At 47.7% G+C, this 22846-nt stretch overlaps 1 protein-coding gene and 2 long non-coding RNA genes across 3 annotated transcripts in view; 1 reads left to right on the top strand and 2 right to left on the bottom strand.

Annotated features, from left to right (window-relative positions):
- The window catches only part of LOC102992785 (mediator of RNA polymerase II transcription subunit 27), a 120735-nt gene that overhangs the window by 31574 nt on the left and 66315 nt on the right, over nt 1–22846 (bottom strand). The window contains exon 4 of the mRNA XM_028497377.2: nt 22–129. Within this exon, the coding sequence (XP_028353178.1) occupies nt 22–129 (108 nt within the window). The remainder of the gene's footprint in view (nt 1–21; nt 130–22846) is intronic.
- Nucleotides 10797–12960, top strand: LOC102993243 (uncharacterized). The gene is made up of 3 exons (XR_448294.3): nt 10797–10885; nt 11230–11335; nt 12484–12960. It is a non-coding gene; the product is annotated as an uncharacterized lncRNA (long non-coding RNA).
- On the bottom strand, nt 10865–15331 carry LOC114487424 (uncharacterized). Its single transcript, XR_003682504.1, has 4 exons — nt 15205–15331; nt 13254–13405; nt 12173–12298; nt 10865–10952 (listed from the first exon to the last, which is right to left on the bottom strand). It is a non-coding gene; the product is annotated as an uncharacterized lncRNA (long non-coding RNA).

Genomic DNA, 22846 nt, shown 5'->3' with positions numbered 1-22846 from the left:
AAAAGACTCCAGAATGCTTACCTTGCCGTCTTCTGTGTAGACGTTTTCATTATACCCCTTCACTATCGTCCGATCAATGAACAGGCTCCGCATGACGACAATCACTTTCAACACCTTTCCCAAGGTCACCTGTCAAAACACACGGGTACAGACATGAACGCTTACACTGGAACACGCAAATCACATGAACTGGGCAAGACAACGAGAAGAAGAAAGGATCAGCTCTCCTCCTGTTCCTGACACGCCAGTGGACACTCGGAGGAAAGGCACGGTGGTCGCGCCTGTGCCAGCCTCCTAAGGCATTTAAGATGGTGCAGGTCCCAATTCCTCTAACTACCCCGAATTTATTTATAATACTGGCTTATAAACCCTCAGGATAATTTCCAAATGTTCACTATCTGCTGGATAAAGTAAGTTTCCCTTTTTTTTTTTCCCCTGTCTTAAAATTACCTTCTTCAAAGACTACCCTACAATTCTGGCCTTCTAGGAGTTAGAGCACATTTGTTTTCATATTATGTCATGAGCCTATGTACACCCATGGACTATGTAGAGAGTACAATAGAGGGATGAAAGGCAGGCACCAGATACCCCCTGGTTGAACTATCTATTTTTTTAAAAAATATTTATTTATTTGGCTGTGTGGGATCTTCGCTGCGGCACGAGGGATCTTTTTTAGTGGCGGCATGTGGGATCTAGTTCCCTGACCAGGGATCGAACCCGGGTCCCCTGCACTGGGGGCACGGAGTCTTAGCCACTGGACCACCAGGGAAATCCCTGAACTATCTATTTTTAACAGCTGGTAAAAAGTGGAGCAGTTCTGAAGGTAAGTGAAAAGTAGCTGAATTTTATCTCCAAAAAGGAACATGATCCTGTAAATACATTTAAGTGCTTTTACTCTCTTAGAACCTAAGCACATGTTACAGATTTAAAAAAAAAACCCAAAAAACCTAAAAAAAGTGCAGTTTCATACATGCCAGGGAAAAAGTGACCTGCTGGGCTTGCTGAACAGGCTCAGCCTTCAGAATAGAAACGGCACCTTCTTTTCTTTTAGAGGCTCATGAAACCCTTCTGATACTTTGTCAAGCCTCCTCTTTCATTTCCTAGATGAGACCCTAAAAGCAGACTCGGCAAAGGACCCAACGCAAGGCCCACTGTCTGGGTTGGTCCATGAGGCTCTGACATCACAGAATTGGCTAAGAGGAGTCCTGCTGGGCTCAGACAAGAAAGAGTCTCTGCCCCAAGCAGCAACGCAAATCCTGCAACTCCAGCAGCAGACCGTTTCTCGGGACGCCACCTTCAACCATCCTTTCCTCACTTCCTCCTTCCTTGCAGTTCTTAACCTACTGTTCAAAACAACAACCGTCTTCTCTTCTTGATCAGTCCTGGGTGTCAGTGAACACTACTAATACCTAGTTCCTTCAATAACGTCTAGTGCTGAGTTGATCTCTATTTCTATATGCCCCAAATAGTATAGAATACAAACGGGCTAAGAAAAAGATATGACATGTTTATCTACATTTAAGAGAATGTTAAAAGCACCTTATTTCTGGATAGTACTTTTATATATTGCTACACCATGTCACATTTAAGAGGTCATTTCTTGCATAACTGGAAATCACTATTTAAGGATGCCAATAAACCAGCAAGGTAGTAACAGAAACTCTGTCTCTAGTTTACATGCAGTCTTGGAAGGAAGCAAGGGAGGGAGAGGAACCCAGTTATAGTTTTGGAAGTCATAAACACTGAAATTAATAGCCTCTCGCTGGGCTACAGTGAAGGTCCAACATACCCCGTCCAACAGTGCCACCATTTTCTAACGTATTTTAACTCTCTTTGCTAAAAAGCGTAGATAACTAAGCAATTGTTTCCTTAAAAGAAACGAAATCTAGCTGACTTTAACTGATAAATTCCCTTAGTAATTTCTCAAGTTTCTTAGAAAGAAATTAAAAAAAAAAACCACACTAAATATACTAGAAATATTATATTTAATTTTTTTGTTTTTATAAGTGATTTTTGGTATTTTAAAGTTAACTAATAGTAAAATAGTTAATAAATGCTTATTATGGAACAATCTAAAATTAGAGAAAAAAGGAATAAAATAATTGTTTATAGACTTTCCATCCAAAGATAATCAATCACCACTTTAACATTTTGGGGTACTTCCTTTTAATCTTTTTACTATCAAAGATGCATGGTTTTTGAATTTTTCACATGTTTATAATTGAAACTAAACATATAATTTCAAGTCAAAATTTTATTTAAAATTATGAGGTAAGCATCATTCCATATTGCTGTGTAGTCTTCAAAACTGGCATTACATGTGGACTGGCATTCTATTGAGTGGCTATACTATAATTTCTTTAACCATTCTCCTATTGCTGGACATTAGCTGCTTCCAAATTTTCCCTAATATTAATATTAGGCTGCAATGTGTCCTTTTGTTCACCAAATTTTTGCTGCATTTGGTATTATTTCCTGAGGATAGATTGGTAGAATTGTAATTACTGGGGCAAACAGTACAAATATTGTAAGGCTTTTGATACAATCTACCACAAGGGTTAAGAAGACCATTGTCAGCACTCCACTCTTATCAGCAATGGGTGCCATTAAACCAAAACAAAACAAAATAAAATCCGCCCCCTCCCTGAAGTACCGACTTAATTACCTTCTTTAAACCTTTTATTATGGAAGACTTAAAAAAACACATACAGAAGTAAATGAAAGAGTACAAAGAACCTCCATGGACCCATCCCAACGTCAACAGCTACAAGTCTCGACAGATCTTTGTTTTAACTACACCCTCACCTACTTTTCCCTTCCTCAATTATTTTGAAACAAATAACGGCCATGGTATCATTTTATCTGTAAATATTTCAGTCCGTATCTCTAAAAGACAGGGCTCCGAAAACAAAAAAACATAGCCATGCTGCCACTCCACACTCCACTAAACTAAAACAACAGCAGGAATTCTCTAGCGTTATCAAACCTGCAGTTCGGTCGGTGTTCATTTCCAACGGTCTCATAAATGCCACATTAAAAAAAAAAAGTTGCTTGTATCAGGATCTGAGTATGGTCCACACAATGGAACTGGCTGACCTATCTCATAAGTCTCTCCTAAACTAAAGGTGTCCCTCTCTCTATCCCCTCTCCCCATTCTATTTGCCGAAGAAACTGGGTCATTTTTTCTATAGCGTTTTCCACAGTCTGGATTTTGCGGATGGCGACCCGGTGGTGTACATGTTACTCCTTACTCTGTACTTCCTGTAAATCGGTAATTAGATGAGATTCAGGCTTGATTTTTATTTTCTTTTTGGCAAGATTACTTCACAGGGCTGTCACAGGCTACCAACAGGAGGCACGTGAGGTCGGGTGTCTCAGTTCGTGATGCTGGCAGCTGATGACCCATTACATTCACCAGGGGTTACAGACGGTCGTATTCCAATGAGATCAACAGCCTTCATTTATTAGCTGGAACACTTTTATAAAGAAAACCTTCCCCTATCTACTAACTGGTTACCCAGTGGTGGAACTTATTATATATGTGAGAGAGGATAAATGCTCAGTTCTTTCCATTTATTTACCAGCTTTCTTTTTTTAAACTTTTAATTTTATATGGGAGTATAGTTGATTGACAATGTTGTGTTACTTTCAGGTGTAGAGCAAAGTGATTCAGTTACACACATACCAGTTTTCAAACAATGCACTGTTTCACTAGTTTACTTCCAACGTAGATGGCTTAGTTTTTTTCCCTTAACATTATTATACACTCAAAGAGTGCAACACAGTTGACATATTTTTGTCTGACGCAATTGCTCTCCTTACGGACGCTCGCACTGTCCTGTCTGTGGCTGGTGTGCATCTTGTTGAGGCTGAATCCTTTCGTCAAAACCCTAGTCTCTGTGACGGCTTCCTTGCTGTCTGGTCTATGATACCCCAGGCCTGTCCTGTACGGTTCCCACCTGAGGTCATGAATCAGCCACCTCCTCAAGCAACTCTGGTTCTTTCCAGTGGGAAATGGCATTTCAAGACCGCAGCCAGAGCAAGGGGCAAATCATTTTTCGATAGGTTAAATTTTTTGTTTTTCATTCTATGAGTCTGGATTAGGATAGTTTTTCCTTTCCCCCTTTTTTTCTTATCCTATCCTACATTCATTTATGTACTGAGGTTTAAGCGTTTCAACTTCTTTTCTAATAAAAAAATAAGATACTCCGCGGTCATACGGCGCCCCCCACTCCCGCCCCCCCAGTCATACTTCGCACCTCTGCGCCCCACCCTCAGCCCCTCATCCCTCCCCCCACCCCTCCTGCCCGGTTTGCTCTGGAGTCCTGGGCTAGGCTGGTTCTCCATGCCCCGCCTCTCGCGCTGTGGCTTCACGCCATCAGGGAAGGTGCACGAGCCAGGGAGGCTCACCAAGAGCATCCCTCCAGCTTGTGTCTATCCCGGGCTGTGCTAGTGTACGGACACTCAGTGCTATGAAGTCTGGCTCTGGTTTACTTTTATTATCTCTTGAACCCGTCAAGGTCTATGAAGTTTGTCAATTCTTATTTTTTATAGAGCCAGAAAGGACCCTGGTACTCAACTACATTGAATATGCACAGAGTTATGGCTTTCTGAATTTTTAACACGGTCATAATGAAACTGCATACACAATTTCGAAGCTTAGCATTTCGAGGCTTTGGAATCAGGCGCATTTGGAATCGGGTCTCGGCTCTGCTACTGGAAAAGCTTGGCCCAGTTACCTACCTTCTCTGAACATCACTCTCCTCCAGCTAATGGAGATCAGAAAGGGCCGCAAGCAGTCAAGGAGACAAGGCACCCGGTAAGGGGTGTGGCACAGGGCCTGGTTCCCAGGGGCAGCTGTTGCTACTCAGCCCAAAACCCTGTCTGGACTTCACAGAGGCGAAATGATTTGAAGCCAGCTAACATCAAAGCTGGAACCAGAAGGGCTGCTGCCTCCAGTCCAGTGAAATTGCCACCTGTGCTAATTTGCCTTTCTGCTGTCACACCTGGGGCTACAGGGGCACTGCAGAGAGTGGGTGACAGCTGGGCAGGCCCTGAAGTATGCGCAAAAATGTGCTCCTGTCCAATGACTGCTGAGAGTCTGCAAAAAGCCGAGGTGCAGGCGGTGCGGGGAAGGTACGAAGCTGCCACGTAGGCTGGTCTTGCTGACTCCCCAAAGAGGCCATTTACTGTGAAGGCCAAGTGCTCTGGGACTCTGTGCCACACCTGTCACTCACAGGCAGGGTGGCCAAGGGCAAGTCGAGCCACCTCTCGTGCCTGCTCACACAGCTGCAGGACGTGGAGGGGCCCGCTGAGGAATTAAACGCGACGACGACCCATGGGAGACACGCGGCCGCGGGCACGGCGCACCGCACGACTCACCAGCCATCAGCCTGCGTTCTCCTCAGAGGTGGTGCGGCGGAGAGGGTCCCACGAGCCCTTCGAGCCCTGCCCTCGAGATGGAGCTTCGTGCGTGCTCGCTAACGTTCTTCCCAGCTCGCACGTCACCCTGTAATGATTCAGATTCTTATGTACCTGGACCGTGCCAGTTCCTAACGTACCTGGATGCAGCAGGTTGCCATGACCTTGGAGTTTTGGTAGACTGATACGGCGGTGCACCATATACAGGCCAACAGACACCGTTCCACAAACTAGCCAATGCTGGCCACGGCTGGAGCAAAACGCCCAGAGACGGGACCACAGGTCGGTGCTTGGCAACTGCTCTGGGATCCCACAAATAAAGCTAATGCATCTGGTAATGAAGTGGGCTTGCCGTTGCCAAGGTAACCCTTCTCCTACACTGAGCAGGTCACTCACTACTTCTGCGTCTCTCCCCGTGTGTTCAGATGGCAAGTTGTGAAGAGTCTAGGGCTGCACTGTGTTTCCCCAACGGGAACAAAGGTGCGCTGGGAAAGGAAGCCGCTGGGCTGGACCACCCAGCCGGCCGACACCCTTCCAGGAAGTGCCCTTAGAGATGCTGTCACAGCCCATCCCCTTGCGGGCGCTGCATCAGTGGTCTTCTCTACCTGTTCTACGGCAGTCGCCTACCAAGCTGTATGGCGTTGGGAGAATTTCTACTTCGCTATGGCGAGCAAGTCGCAAAGTGGGAGGCAAGATGAGGAGAACAGCAAAGACATTTCATCCTGCTCTGCCGCTGACGGCTGTCCAACGCAAACGTAACAAATCTGGTAGTTGAGACGTTATCTACACCGGCAGACCAGGTGAGCTTGGAAGGTGGGAGAAGCTGATCGCTTGCAACCCCACTCCCCTGGGCTTGTGCAGGGAGAAGGCACCCTGAGCCTGAGCAGGTGCTGTGTCTAGGATGCAGCGGAGGCGAGCCGACCAACCGCTTATTTGCACGAGGAACCTGGACTGGACACAGCACCCCCTGGCCCGGCACAAAGCACGTGTGTGGGAGGTGAAGTGGGGAGCACAGTTTTTGTCACTCAGACAAAGGCTGCATGGGTGAGCTCTGCTTTGGGGGCACGGATACAGTTTAAAAAAAAAAAGCAGCCAACCATATATACATGTGTCCACAAATGTTATTTTCCAGGTACAAACAAGGTAAAAGTTTACTGTGTAGGTGTCCTTAAGGGGTCTGCTGTACTTGAAATGATGTTTTTCAAAGTGTAGTTAGAAAGGGGTGGGGAGGGAGGGAGAGAGGGGCAGACAGGAACCTACAGGAGGTTCAGGAACAGCTTTTCTTCAGTACAGAACCAAGAACCTTCCTCTTTGCACTAATGACAAAGAAAGATGAGGATAAAGTGAATGATCCCAGTAAGCATTTATTTATTGAATATGTTAAGTGTATGTATTACGTGAAGCACTGGGCAAGGACACTACTTCAGAGAATCATGTAACTCTAGAGCTGGCAAGTTTTAAAAAGTCATTTTCTCCAACTTCCCCATTTTCAAAGGGGTAAACTGAAGCCTAGAGAGGTTAAGAAGTATCAAATATGGCTCCTACCCTGAAGGAGGTGACAAAACTGACATATGCCTGAACTAACTGGAGGGTGGTACACGACGCTTTACCATATGGGGCTCACCGTGTACTTGAGAAGTTTTGGGGAGAAGAGTGCTGCGTCACTGAGCTGTCGGAACATGCTTGGCTGGGCACCTGCCCGTTCTGCCCCACGTTTTGAAAGGGGGAGTTGGTTGTACAGACGAGCGCTCCCCAGACGATGTCCCATGAAACATTCCTCCAAGAGATGTTCTTAGATGTGACCTGGAAAAAACGTTCCCCCAAGCTTTTCCCTGACGCCTGGGGGCCTTCCCCCGAATAATGTGGACACCCCCTCGGCTCTATGACAAGGACTGGGGCGCGCCCACGGGGCCGTAGTTTCCTCCTCTACCTGAGAACCCTGCAGTACAGCCCAGGCAGGCCTCTCACTCTCATTCTGAATAGAAGGAAGCTGAGGTTTAGCAAGCTTTGAGGGCAAGGTCACTGCTGTTCCGCGCAGGGCCAGGCGCCTGCCTCTTACTGTTTCCCCTTCTCATGCCTGGTCCATGACCCCGCAGCAGCGTCTCTAAATCACAAGACACGGCGACCACAGAGCCCTGGACCATCTAATCCTCAAACCGCCAGCCCTACTTTCTGGAACTCTGGTAAGTGGCTCAAAACCGCGCTTCACGAGGCTCCTGCCTTCCCTCCCAAATGGCTTTGTGCTCACGCCCCTGACCGCATCTATAAGATGCCACTAAACTTGCTTTGTCTAATTTTAGTGTTTGTTTGTTTCTTTTTAAAGTGAGCGCTCTGAATTCTGCACAGCTGCTAGGTACGTGCAGCCCTGACAGAATCGTGCTGGGGCGGAATTGTTCTCTTGACAGCGGGCCTCGCAAAGCTGCAGCAGCAAGAAGGACTGGGACCTAGAGGTACGGAGGGAAACTGGCTGCTGCTTCTTTCTAGGAAAACTGTAAAACTGGAAATAGCCAAGAGAAAACGGTGACAGACCAACCCTGAAAGGCTGAAACGCTGGCCAAGCTGAGGTAGAGAAGATCAACTTGCTGTCATGGCTGGAAGAGGAGGTCACTGGTACGAGGGGCTAGACAGTAACCCAGTCGTAACAAGAAAATGGGCTACGTGACTTGGAAACCAAGAGGTCAGATGGAGGGAGCGTCAAAGATAAAACTGATATTCCTCTACGCTGAAGGTCACTTGTTTTTTGCTCAATGCGGTGGCTCGGTTATGCCTCTGATGATAAAATGCGATGCAACGTAGTGTGATACAAGATAGAGAAAATCAAACTGGAAAGCGACTCCCGCGGACGGGCTAGATTTGAGGTGTGAAGTTGTTACAGTCTCAAGAGGTGAGTTATATCTTCCCTTTTGACAAAGACCTAGGAAGAATAAGGCAGAGAAGCTGACTTTAGGTTCTGTCTACCAACAAGTTAGAAAATCAACTTGCCAGCAAGGCAAGCAAGCATGGGAGTTACGTTGAAGGACTCTGGGGGCAGAAAAGACCGGAGTTTAGATTTCAGCTCTGCCCGCTCCTGGCCGTGTGACTTGAGGCGCGTTACCTGGCCTATTCAGCCCCAGCTTTCTTGCCTGTAGGACCCAGCATAAGGCTGCTGTGAGGAGGAAATGACGGCAGGCTTGTGAAGGGCTTAGCGCTGTGATTCGAACGTGGCCGGTAGGCCATCCGTGGTCATGCGGGGTGACTCTCTCCTTGCCCTCGTCCTGGGGGACAGGCAGCACGGGGAGGGGGCCAGGGCCAGGGCTTTGGAGCCTGAGAGACCCAAGTTCAAATTCTGCCTCTGCCACGTACGAAGCAGCGTGGCTCTGGGAAAGCCAGCTCACGTGAGCTCTGGCTTCCTCGTCTCTAAGATGGAACCCTTTACAAGGACTGGGCACCCACTGCTATTAAGTGTCCAGCGGAGCCACTACCGTCACTCGCTGCGTGGTGGCAACTGCTCTATCACCGCGGCAATCCTTTTTAACGGTGCCGAAGCACCCCGCCTAATAAGATACGCTCATTTTTCTTTAGGTGGCTTATTCCCTTGACGAGGACGTTGGAATCATCTCCTAAGGAGCCATCAGTGTTAACGATCCGGGCACTTCTGACCTTCCTGAACCCGTTCCTCTCTTCAAAAGTCACAACTGCCCTGGTGGGAGTGGAGTTTCATCAGAGAGGCCTTACTCATTCTCCAAGTTCGTTTTCACGACAAGGAAGGATTAAGAAATAAGTTTCCATTTCATACGATAAATAACAACTCCCTCACAGCCTTCCTCTCTCATCCGGCCTCACGCTCCTCTCAACAGCAACAAAATTCACACACGCTGTAAAGAAGCACAAAGACAACAGAGAAAAACTGTGCTTCCTGACCTTGGTTTCTGGCTACCTTATAGGGTTTCCCTTGCAGTGTCATGAAAAATCCCCCAAACCGCCAAAACAGAATTTAGTTCATTTTCATTTATAAAACGTACGTTCAAATATATAACATAAACCCCTCTGGGAAAAAGGAGAATACGACGCCTGTATAAAAATAGGGCATCAAGGTTCCAAAAACATGTTGTGAGAATGAAGTGGGATTCGGGTTAGCTGACAAAAGGAGAAGCTGATTACCCTTTTCTCCAATATGCTGGACACGTCAAGTTCCTACTAAGGGATGTGATGCGGAATCCCCGTCAGCACACACACCCTTTACTTGTCCCCTGCCCTGAACACGGCAGCAAGGAAGCCACTGCACTCAACGTTCCCGTCTTGCAGGACGTGCTTGCTGCCTGGGAAGCAGCTATTTTCTGCCCTGGGTGGAACCACCTGGCCCAGGGGTAGGAACTGGGTGTGGTACAGAAGGTTCTCCCCATACTGGCTAGGCCACGTAAACTGCCTCCTTCCAGAATCCGGCCTGGAGAACATGGAGAAGACCGGGAACCAAAAATAGCGCTCCTGTGAGAAGGAGGCCATGTAGCAAGAGAAGGCGGAGGAATGAAGCGCTGGGGAAAGGAGGAGGGGAGACAGACGGACCGACGGATGCACTGGAACCTGGAGCTGCTCTGAACGGCAGATGGCTTGCTTTCCAGTTCTCCCCCTCCTTCCACCCAACAGGTACTTGTTAACGCATGTCACGTGCAGGCTAGGCATTAGGTACACAGGGATAAACGAAAGAGACCTTCAGAGAGCTAAGGGTCCTGGCGCAGGAGACAGGCAACAAGTAAGTATATACACAAAAATGTTTAATTTGCCAAGAGTTTTAAAGGGAATAAACAAAAAGGGAAGAGCTCAAAGAGAGATTATTTAGGCAATACCTATGTGCGAAAAAAATGACATTTAGATCAGATGATTCAATTATTCGTTTGTTCACTGAATTCACTCCAGTATTTCCCGGACACTCACTATCGTACCAAGCATCGGCCTAAGGATTAGAGATGGCGCAGTGAACAAAACACCTCATGAGGGTGCATTCTTGGTGGGCGGGGGATGAGCAGACAATAGAGAAACAAAAATATACCATCTGTGTGGGGCCAGGAAGGCAATAAAGCTGGGTGAGGGGGTAGGTTCACATGCGGTAGAAACCTACTCCATAAGGTGAAGCTAGGCCATGCACGGTGCTGGGGCAGCGGGCCCGGCCATGGGAGGAGCCCGGCAGAGGCCTGGGCGGGAAAGACCCGAGGAAGAAGCAGGAGGCCGGTGGGGCGGGCAGGAGAGCGGCAGGCCCCGGGCAAGGGCAGGCCGGGGTGCTCGTGAAGGGCTGAGGCTCTGACGAGAGGTCAGCTGCACCCGGGGTGAAGTGAAAGCCGCTGCAGGGTTTTCAGCAGAGAAATGACAGGTTTGATGTGTGCTTGAAAGAAACATGTCCTTGGCTGCTTGGTGGAGAGATCAAGAGCAGAAACAGGGAGACCACGAGAGGACGATGACAGCTTCGACTGGGGCCGTGGCGGCAGAGGAGGTGAGACGCCAGTGGACTTCAGATAGAACGAAGGTGGAATTGAAGACAGGATTTGCTGATAGATGGGCTGTGAAGTGAGAGAAAGCGGGGAACTAAGGAAGCTTGTAGGTTTCTGGCTTGAGCGCCGATTGGATGGTTTTGCCATTTACGGAGATAAGATGGGGAAGCAGAGGGGTAAAGCCGGGGGCAGGGAAAACCACTTCTCTTTTATGAAGTTTAAGACACTTCTGCAGTGTCTCAGTGGAGAGACGTTAAACGGGCAATTTGGAGACTGGGACTCGCGGCGGAGGTCTGGGCTAGATGGTTCAGGTTTACGAATGATCCTATCGGGCCCTCATTTTCAGGGCGTCTGGGTGAAGTCAGATGACCTGAAGCTTCACCCTAAACCCACACAACTGAGCGGCAGCATCTGGGCCCCGAGGAGCTCCGGGGTGCTCTTCCCGGAAGAAGGTGGGTCTGTGGACTTAAACGGGGAGCATCCCATCGACCGGGCGATTCATCAAGCCCCGGCGAAGGTGATCCCCACGCAGACCTGCCGCTTGCCACCTGCATCAGAATGGGAGCACGGTGCCCTCTGGCACACGTGACCCCACTGCACCTCCACTTCTGTCGACACCCTGTTAGGCAGCGCTCGGCTTTTTAGTATTTCGACTGTAGGATACGTGCCAGCTTGACCTTGATGTAGAAAATTTTAATTCAGATCAATACACGGCCAAGGTCACTTTAAAATCCAATTAATATGAACGGGAAGACATGCCCCCCAGTTCTGTGAGCTGGAAATGGAACACTCGCAAGTTAACGGCCACGAGAGACACAGCCACACAAGCCTGTCTGGGTCCTTCTGTGTCTGATAATGCAGCTAGCTGTGTCCTTAAATACAGGCGGGTCTTAGAACACCGAACACCTTTACATGCTTTTGGCTTCTGTTTAGGGGAGCTTAAAATTAAACTGCAGGTTCCTTTGAAGACAAACATAAAATGTACTGAAAACTGTGAATTCCTATAACCTGATTTTAAATAAATTAAACCCTGGACTTCAACTCACCCAGGAATCCCTAGAGAAATCTAAGGCTTTAATAGAGTTTGAAGTGTGGCAATTTGCATTTGTATGGAACACCTTCACAGAACTGCCTGCAAGGATAACCATAACATAAGGGGAAACTGAGGCAGACATTCCCAAGACCTACTCCTACTAGCAAAGGCAACCAGGGCTACAGGTCACTTCCTCCTCAGATTCACCACCTTTGTCCCCACATTTACTCCTTAGTGATTTTAGAGAATTGCTTACTCTATACCAAGAATCAGAGAATCATGCAGCAAATGAGGAGGACATTACGATGACCGGGTTCTTCTAGGTTGTTCTCTCTTCCTTCAGCTTCACTGCTATCCCATCTGGAATCCCAGCTTTCCTACCCTTAAACCAGGTTAGAACAGAATATAAATCAAGCATCCATCTGAAAAGATAAAATTGCTTTGTAACTTTGAGGAACGACTGCAAAGTAGGTAAAATTGGAATGAAATATTAGGGGTGCCAGTGAAATATCATAAACCTATTTCTCAATTTATTTTATATTTGGATTTTTTTTTTTTTATAAAAAGGCTGCTGAAGGGATTGGAGCTGAGCCGTACGAGGAAAGGCCCACTCTGGGTGGCCTTTTCAGCCTCCCAGGGAATCCTCATGGATTTGAGGTGCAGATGTCCTGCAACATGGGGCTGAAAAGAAAGCTTCAACCTGAACGCTGCCGGCTAAGGTCACGAGACAGTCGTGTGAGGGCGTGTGTTCACCTCTCCAGATTACACCGCGGCAGCAAATGAAAAGCAGCCCAAGTCTCTGCAGCCAAAGGACAAGCTGCTGCCTGGCATAGTGTCTGTTCTGTCCTCCCCTCGTGGACTGGTTCAAAGGACCGCTCTGCACTCTCCTTCGTTCGAAAATAATACAAACCAGCAGACTTCCCATCCATCCCTTGCTGTCCCCACCAAACGCCAGTTACCTCATCTGTTGCTAGCATTAATGCTCTTCACACACTCATTATTCTTTAATGATGCCTGTTTGTAAATAGCAAGATGGGATGCAATTAAACCATGAGAGGCTAAATAAACACACATACTAATTAGGATCTTTACAAGAGATTTTTTTTTTCATGTATAGACTGGAATTTACCTTTCATTAATCTAACTTAATTGCAATAGTGCACCAATAAAGAGTCAACACAAATTAAGTGCTCTAAATAATCTCCCCATATTAAGGGTGAGCAAGTGATCCTTCCTTTGGGTAGCAAGCCCTGTTCTGCAGAAGGAGGGAATGAAATGGGAAAACAGCACAGCTAAACATCAGGAGAAGGATTTCGGCAGTAAGACAGGCATCACACCATCGTCACGATGCTGGCGCTTCAGATGCCCGAAGTTAATGGCGTCAAGGTCATAGGTTCACACTGCAGCCTTCACCCCTCATGAGTCGACTAGCTTTGCTCAGTTCGGAGGTAGCAGACATCACCCCTCAACATTTGTCAGCTTTCTGTCACTGGTTCCAAGAGAGAAAGAGTAAAGGTTTGGATCAATCGGTTCAAATCCATTCCCACCCCTAGAATAATAACGCCCAGAAACATGTGCTCTGTGGCAAGGCAGTACCACAGCAGAGATTTCTGCATGAAAGGGACATCTGTTAAGCGCAGGAAAAGAAAAGTTCTGGTGTTTTAACCTTTGATTCTAGAAGGCGTGAAGGATTATGTACATTTGGCAACTAAACTGAACTGAAACAGAATATGATGGTGTAGCAACATCAGACGTCTTTTTTTGCAAAGGCCTCGGAGTACCAACTATTTATTCACTCAACAAATATTGACTGAACCCCTCCAGGTAGCAGGTGCTGGCTGGATCAGGCTCAGGAAACTACTTTAGGAAAAATGTCACTTGCTCCACCACTCTCTTCACATTTTACATATTTTATTTGTCCTTCCCTGATCACTGCTGCTAAGTCATGTATCATCCTCCTCTCTGTCAAGTACAGACACGCACGGATGCACAGAGGCCCCAGCCTCCCTCCTGCGCCCTACCTGGGCCAGTGGTGCCACTGGCCTGGGGACTGCAACTCTGAAAAAAACCAGGTCCTGAGAGGTCCGGAGGGGCAAGATGGCCGAGGCAACCGCCCTGAGGACCTGGCACTCTACAGTCAGCTACACGACCAAGACAGCCTCAACCGGACTCCGCAGTTCCCGATTTTAAAACAAATACTTGGGATGTTCTCCGTGACAACATTTCCCGAACTGTATTCCATGAGAAGGGGCCTGTGGCCAAATATGTCGGGGAAACTGTGTAGACGTCATCCTCCTCTTGCAGATCCACAGTGTACAAGGGCGTATTAAAGGCTCCGGAAAGGACTGCAAGGAAGGAACCTGCTTAACTAGCTTCGTTTAACCAGTGAGTGCCTCTGAAACTTACTGTGCACATCACCCTCCTTAAGAACTCGTGTTGCAAGAAATCCACTTTGGGAAACACTGTTCTATTGCTACCAGGAAAGAAATACCCTGCCTAGTCAACCAGTCCCCAGCAGCCTGGATCCTATTCCTCCAGTTTGATACTACACCTCAGCTCACTCCCTGCCTGCCTCCCTCCCCGCAGGTAGAAACAACAGGGCATCGCAGACCCCAGAGCCGGGAACCCACAGGACCTGGGCTCACTGCGCACCAGACCGACAGAGGCCCCGATGATGGAAAACGGCTCCCTGACAGACTGTGGATAAAAATTTATCAACCCTAAGATGTTTAACTGTTCCCAGTTCAAGAACTTTCAAAGATTCACTCAAATTCATTTTTATGGTTACATTATAAGTCTCTGAAAATCCTACTCTTCTAACAGCAGTACCGACAGCCCTCACTTAATCACTCTGGTAGATCATATATAAAAACAAAATAGAGCTAAAAAAATGCATTCCATGTTAGTGAGCAGATGTCTAGCCCATTTGCAATTAATACGACCCACTTCCATACAATCAGACTGCTTAAAATTCCTGGAACAAGATGTAAAAGTTAAGATGCAAATGTTCTGATTTTAATGAGGATGAATGGAAGCTATAAAATCCACTCTCCCTTTGAGGGTAGGTACGATCTACATATAAGTCCCAACTGCACACTAAATTTATCAACAAAACAATCATTTGATAAAGCTTGTGTGAAAGAAGAAAACAGAACTGGGAAAGTCAGGAGTATATTTGGAAAGCATTTCCTACCAAGATTAAATGTTATCAAAGCCTTTATTCTTTTAAGGAGCTTTCAAGAAAACTTGACTCATTTCAGTACATTTCCCCCAGTTACCTACACGTACGAGGAGATTCTTGTACTTCTTTGACTCCATGAGACCTTGTCAGTGGACAGTGCAGAGGGTGAGAGAAAAGACCATGACCCTGGTGCTTCCTGGATCACCCTCAAATCCCAGCTCCATCACTTCAGATGACCTTGAGCGAGCTAGTTCACCTTCCTGAGCCTCCGTGTTCTGTCTATAAGATGCGGATAACATCTTGTGTTGGTGTGAATATCAAATCAACAAGGGGTGTATTAAAGAGCCAAACAGAGTTCCAAGCACATGGCAGGCATATGAAGTGGCAGCAATTATTAGAACTATTATATTCATGGTGGCAGGGGCATACTTGTCTAGGATCTAAAGACAGGTCTCAACTTTCACTTTTATTTATCCCTGCTTGAAAGGCCCTCCTGTCGGCTTACCGAAATCTTACCCCTTCCTCGATGGTCCAGTTCGGAAGTCTCTCCTGTGGTATTTTCACTAGGCAGCAGTGGGTTTCTCAAGGTGTGGACCCCACAACTCCATCTGAATCAGACACCCCACCCCTGGTCACCCTATTGGCTCTGGGCTGGAACTGACATTTCCAACAAGCACCAGAGCCTAGCCAGTCTCTGAACGCTGGGGAGACGCCTAACTCGGGCGATGCTCTGTCGGCCTCTGTTGAGTGAAACAGCAAAAACCAAGAACCTGGGCTCTCACCGCACTTACTTGTGCCCCTTGTCTTCATTCATTCGTGGCACAGCTACGAAGGGAGCACCTCCTCTGTGCCAGGCACAGTTCTAAGCCTGGAAAGTTGACAAGGACCAAGAAAGAATCGGATGACGTATCTGCCTGGGGGAACTCACGGTTTCGTGGGGGACTTGCTCCAGGAGGAGAGTAGAAGGGCAGGGGCCAGGCACGAACGCTCCTTTTCTCTTTTGTGACTGGCACAAGGCCTGTGGAAACCAGACACTCAAAAACGATTTGATGACAGCCATGAACAAAATCAACAGGGTAAGGCTTCAAAGGCACAATAAAATTCTTAGAGATCTGGTAGCAGTTTGGAAACATCCAGAAATGACAGGGCACGCAGTAAAGCAGAAAGAACGTGTACTTTGGAGGCAAACTGACAGAGTTTAAACCTCAGCTTTGCTACTTATTTGCTATGTGCTTCGGACAACTTATCTTGCCTCTCTCTGTGCCTTACCTACCTCAGAGGGCTGATGGGAGATTACACTGCAAACAGCACACACATTCACTGAATAAATGTTTACGGGGCACTCAGCATGTGCCGGGCACTGTTCTAGGCACTGCGGATACAGCAGTGAACGAAACAAAGCCCCGGATACAGCAGTGAACAAAACAAAGTCCCTGCCTTCAAAGAGCTTGCCTTGTGCAGGGTGGAGACTGACAGTACGGTAATACATAACGTGCCATATGGTGAAAATGCCATAAAGAAAAACAAAGCAGGGTAAGGGACAAAATGGCAAGGGGTGGGGTAGGGTGCTATTTTCAATAGTGCCACCAGGGGAGACCTAGAAGCTCTTAGGCAGCGAAGGAGAGAGCCAGGGGCAGAGGGCACAGCTGGTGCCAAGGCCCCGAGGCCGGAGCAGGCCTGATGTGCCCTGGGAGCAGTGAGGAGGTCAGTGTGGCCGGAGTGGATTGAGCCAGGGGGCGGTGGTGGGAGACGGGGTCGGGGAGGAAGCGGATCGGGGAGGGTCTGACAGATCGTGGTAAAGATACCTCTAGGTGCGATGCGAAGCTGGTAGAGTCTTCTAGGCAGAAGAGTGACATTTCAAAAGTAGTGCTCTAGCTGCAAAGTGATTACAGTGTGTGAAAGGCTACAGAGGTGCAAGGGTGGCAGGAGGCTGCAATCAGCCAGGTGAGAAGGGACAGCAGCTTGAACTGGGGTGTCGGGTGGAGTTGGTGAGAGGTGAGTAGATTCTGGATGTATTTCTTTCCTTCTTTTTTTTTTGACTTTTTTTTTTTTTTTTAATCGGAGTGTAGTTGATCTACAGTGCTGTGCCAGTCTCTGCTGCGCAGCAAAGTGACTCAGTTCTACACATACAGACATTCTTTTCCATTAGGACTCTGGATGTATTTCTAAGGGAGAACCCGCAGAATTTACCAATGGATTGGCTGTGAGAGAAAGGAGAGGCAGAGGCCGTTCCAAGACTTCTGGTCTGGCAAGAGGACGAATGGAGTCGTCATTTACTAACACGGGGACCACTGCCCACGCACAAGCGGCAACGTCAACCGGCACCCGGGCCTGAAGTCTGGGGAGAGACCTGGGCGAGGATGTAAACCTGGGCTTCAGCAGCAACTATTTAAAACATATTTAAAATCCTGGGATGGATGAGGTCACCTAGGGAGTACGGACAGAGAAGGGACCAGACCCAAGAACTGAGCTCGCGACACGCCCATGTTTTGGGAAGAGGAAGAGGAACCTATAGAGGAGACCGAGAAGGAACAGCCCGGGAAGTGGGGGAAGATCCTGAACAAGCAGCAGCTAGTATTACGAATGTTAACTTTAAGGCAAAACCCAACAAAGCCCCTACTTCAAAATTCTGTTTGACAATCCTCACATCTCTGGAGCTGAACAAAATGGAGAAATAACGGATGCCCTATAAAATAAGCATGATCACCGAGTAGTCACCTTAAAAGCAGACACAGAGACAGCCACTATGTAACTGTAACTAAAAATATAACTCAAGAATGAGGAGAAAAAGGAAGGTGAGAATTCTCATCTATGTTTAAGAAACAGGTCCCACATTATTGCAAAGGGTTTTTGAACAGAAACAAATAAATGTTTCTCATGTTCACAATGTTTATGATCAACAGTAAACATGGTAATTAAGCCATGAACAAGGCCCATGCAATTTTATCATCTTCAACAAACGCCTAGCAGAAATCACTGCAATCCGCGCCCTGCCCCCAGCCTGGCCGGCTGAGCTCACCGGCGGCTGGCCTGACCCCAAGGATTAAGTAACCAGGTGATCTTCACAACAGCCCCATGAGAGGACTCTGACCAGCCCCGTTTTACACGGGAGGGAGTGACGGCACAGAGACACCCAGTGGCTACTCAACATCACACGGCTGGAATCGGCCAAGCAAGGAACTGAACCCTAGCCGTCTGGCTCCAGGTTTGCTGAGGGGCTGGGTTGGTGATGATGGTGATGAGAATGACGGCAACCGCTACTCCTGTAACTACATGCAGCGCAATCAGTTAAATTAATTTTAATTAAAATTCAATATAAGATAATTTACACAGTTAACAATACTATAGACCATATTAGTATAAGCTCAGGCTCATCTGTTAACTCAACTGCCAGCCGAAATGGATGTGTATGTCACTTTTATTAGAATCGAGCAACTGTTTTGTCTCAATGCACACACACCATGAAAAGATTAAATGGAGGAAGAATCAACTGCGTAGATTGGGATTAGGGAATAAAGTAAAATACCAAGATAAACCGCTTTTAAAACCAGGTGAAGATTTAATGCAGCTCTGGGAAGTTTCGATTATTTACACGCTTGGTGTCTGCAGTGTAAATCTGGGCTAATGAGATTCAACTGCTGTGCATAAATCTGAAGCAGGACAACCCGACTGTCTAAAGAAAATAGCAGCTTGGACTCCTGTGTTAATAACTCTTCGAAACGAAGATTATGATTCAGGAAGGGTAACATCATTTTTGCTTCACATTATTGATTGCAGGGGGTATTGAGAGAAATGGCTCCATTTGGTCAAACATAAGCTCTGAGACAAGTTGCCAGGGAATCAAAGAATCTACTGCTCGGTATTACTGTTCTTCTAATAACAAGACCAACAATGACAATTTATTTATTTATTTACTTATTTATAATTTTATTTATTTGTTTATTTTTGGCTGCGTTGGGTCTTTGCTGCTGTGCGCAGGCTTTCTCTAGTTGCGGCGAGCGGGGGCTGCTCTTCATTGCGGTGCGCGGGCTTCTCGTTGTGGTGGCTTCTCTTGTTGCAGAGCACGGGCTCTACGCGCACGGGCTTCAGTAGTTGTGGCACGCGGACTCAGTAGTTGTGGCTCACGGGCTCTAGAGCGCAGGCTCCGTAGCTGTGGCGCACGGGCTTAGTTGCTCCGCGGCATGTGGGATCTTCCCAGACTACGGCGTGAACCCGTGTCCCCTGCCTTGGCAGGCGGATTCTTAACCACTGCGCCACCAGGGAATGTGCCAGCAGGGAAGCCCAAGAACAACAATTTACATCGTCTCTCTGCCCTATGGAAATTATGAAGCCCCAAGAGAACGCTTCTTCTTTGTAAAGTCCCCCGTGTCTAGTACCAAGGGCTATGTATGTAGTGCTACGCACGGGGGCGGATCACAATAGATGCTCACAGGTACCCGGCCGGGTGGAGCACTTCCCCTTAGGCTCTTCATAAAGGTTTTGTGCGCAGTGGTACATGATTGTAGGTGCTGTCAAATGCATCTTAAAGCTAAGTGATCCACATAAGATCAGTCCGGGACACTGCTGCACTCTTTTTTTTTTTTTTTTTTGCGGTACGCGGGCCTCTCACTGTCGTGGCCTCTCCCGTTGCGGAGCACAGGCTCCGGACGCCCAGGCTCAGCGGCCACGGCTCACGGGCCCAGCCGCTCCGCGGCATGTGGGATCTTCCCGGACCGGGGCACGAACCCGCGTCCCCTGCATCGGCAGGCGGACTCTCAACCACTGAGCCACCAGGGAAGCCCCTGCTGCACTCTTTTTAACACAGGCATAAACAGGACTTCAGGGGCACAAAGGATGGAACTATCTCGTCCTGAAGAAGTAAGGGTGGGCTTCTTGAAAGGTAACATTAGACCCCAATCTCAAAGAAGGCACAGCAGTTTTGCCAGAAGGGGCACGAGTTGGACAAGGACACCACAGAGGGAAAAGCAAGCACAAAGCACAGAAGCAAACGGGCACGGAGCGTTTGGGGAATCTTGTGGTTTCTAAGGAGCCCCTGGAAACGAGGAGGTATTTTCTCTTGTCACATTGAGTGTGGAGAGCCACTGGAGTGTCTCCACTGAGAAACACGAGGGGGTACCCAGGTGGTGGGGGGAGATAGTAAGAGGGGAAGAGGTTGGAAAGGAAAACCGAGGCCGGGTGATAAAGACCGCCCACATATGATTCCCTAAGGAGGAGGTCTTTACCCTGCAAGCAAAGGAGTAGGAGACTGGCTTGGGGAGACCTGCCCTTTGGAGTGAGCACTAAGTATGGAAGATGGAGCGGAGGCAGAGCGTCCAGAAACAAGGAGACCAGGGGATCAGCTAGGCGGCTGCAGCAAGAATTCCGGCAACGGAGATGAGAGCGGGGAGCCGACTGGGAGGTGGGAGGCAGGGTGGACAGCGCGTCGGGGAGAGTGCGCAGGTGGCGTTTTGTGCGTATGGGGTTGGCTCACTGCTGGAGCTTTCAATTCGGGGTCATCGTTCACATAGTACTTGATCAATACAATTCTTGTATCTGCTACAAAAGTGAAGATAAGTGATGGGGCAGAGAGCTACCAAATTGGGAGCACGTGTAAGACAAGAAGCCTGGAACTCAGGTACCCTGGAAACAGACCCAACACTTTCGCCATTGAATAAAACTGAATTAAGCCACACACACAAAAAAGATAGTTGTGGTTTTACTACTACTTTTTTTTTTTTTTTTTTTTTTTTTTGCGGTACGCGGGCCTCTCACTGTCGCTGCCCCTCCCGTTGCGGGGCACAGGCTCCGGACGCGCAGGCTCAGCGGCCATGGCTCACGGGCCCAGCCACTCCGCGGCATGTGGGATCTTCCCGGACCGGGGCACGAACCTGTGTCCCCTGCATCGGCGGGCGGACTCTCAACCACTGCGCCACCAGGGAAGCCCACTACTACTTTTTAAGGTAACTGTGCATTTACTCAACCCCTTTTTCTGAATTTTGAAAACAGTTTTACCCTGCCTCAAAAAGGCAAGTGCCACAGGTTTCCACCAGACATTAATTCATAAATCAATTAATAATATTTAAAACTAAAATCCAATGAAACTCCTTTGGAGTTCGAATAGCCTTCTCCAACATTTAAAGTCACTATTATAAATGCTAGCCTAATGAAATATAGCTGGTAGAGTTGGTGGAATGTGCTTCCCAAGTTTGGGGGGATAAATGCAATTGAGACGTGTTGAGGGAAACCAGAGGTCTGAATCGTGGGCTTCCAAGGCATCATTAGAAATGACAGACCCCAGGAATTATTGGCATATTAGCATCGGGGGGGTGGGGGCGGTTCTGGGACGCCTAACTAGGTTATCCTTAAGATAGACTAAAAATTTTTAGGGAATCTGAGGGACACTATCAATTACCACTGAGCTCTAAACACACATTCATGTAACAGATGTAAGTGTCCCACTGCCTCTGGGAGCCACTGTCTTGAACCACTAGGTAAAGAAACTAAAGAAACAACATATACCTAGTAAATGGTATTCGTAAAAAAGGAAAGGGGGGGAAGGAAGGGAGGGAGGGAGGGAGGGGGAAAGGGAGGGGGAAGGGAGGGAGGGAGGGAGGGAGGGAGGGAGGAGAAACGAAGAGGGGACGGGAGGGGAGGGGGAGAGGAGGGAGAGAGGAAGGAGAAGAGTATAAACTACTCCTTGAAATTAGTTCTAAGGAAAAAAAATGCTTTTGTCAGAATATAAAAATGATGTAACTAAAAAAAGAATTATTTATGCTTTAGTTGTCATTAAACTGAAAAACACCTTTAATTCCAAGCATTTTGGGTAAGCTGCTCCACTCCGGTACCTTCCTTCGCATGGCCATTCTCTTTAAGAGCAGTGTCTCTAGCACTGTGCTTTAACCTGGAAGCCACCAGAAATACAGGTGGAAATGAAGTACAGCTGTTAAAATATACTGAATATAAAACAAGAACATGAAGATTAGAGGCTGAATCAGCAGGTAACCAGAGAGCCTCCCTGAGAAAGGACTTAGAGCTCCATCAGGGTTCAGGGTTTAAGACCAGTGTCCTTAACCTTCTCTGGGAATTAACCGCCCTTTCTAATGGGAGCCACATACCCTCCCCTCAGAAAAAGGCACGTAAGTGCATCTACACACAGGGATACAGAGATTTCCTGAAGCCTATCCATTACCTTCTAGGAGTTCACGGACCAGCTTAAGATCCCTGGGATTACGACAAGAGCTAGTTTCAGAAAATTAAGTCAGAACAGGAGAGGGAACACCACAAAAAATGCCATCTGTATGTCTGAATGGAACACCGTAGCTCCACACACTTAAAATCACAAGCCTTCAGAAGATAAAGCCAAGCATGACTTTGGTGTGCATATTCAGACGGAAGCGCTGCAAATATTTTGCCTATGAAACCTCAGAATCCAGCGGGCCCTGAAAAATTACTGAGCCCGTGACCCCCTCTCTGCGCCCCTAGTGTAGTCTCCCCTTCTCGGTTTGCTCGGTCCCCAGTTCATCTCTGGCACCACAGGGGCTGGATACTCCAAGGGCAAGGAGCACCCTGAGAAAGCAGGAACAGCATGCTTCAGGGCTGGGAATGAATGAAATGACATCTGGGCAGCTTCAAGTAATTTTTTATTCTAATGGGTGAAAGTCTGAGCTCTCGAGTCACACAGACTGGGGCCTGAACTGTCACTTACTATTGGGGTTATCTTTCCGCTGTGTGACCCTGATCCTCTGCAAGTCCCAGCTTATTAACCTGGAA

The sequence above is a fragment of the Physeter macrocephalus genome, chromosome 13 (assembly GCF_002837175.3).
Source record: "Physeter macrocephalus isolate SW-GA chromosome 13, ASM283717v5, whole genome shotgun sequence".
Taxonomy (NCBI): domain Eukaryota; kingdom Metazoa; phylum Chordata; class Mammalia; order Artiodactyla; family Physeteridae; genus Physeter; species Physeter macrocephalus.
Note: the sequence above shows the minus strand (reverse complement) of the source record. Positions and strands in the feature narration are given on the sequence as shown.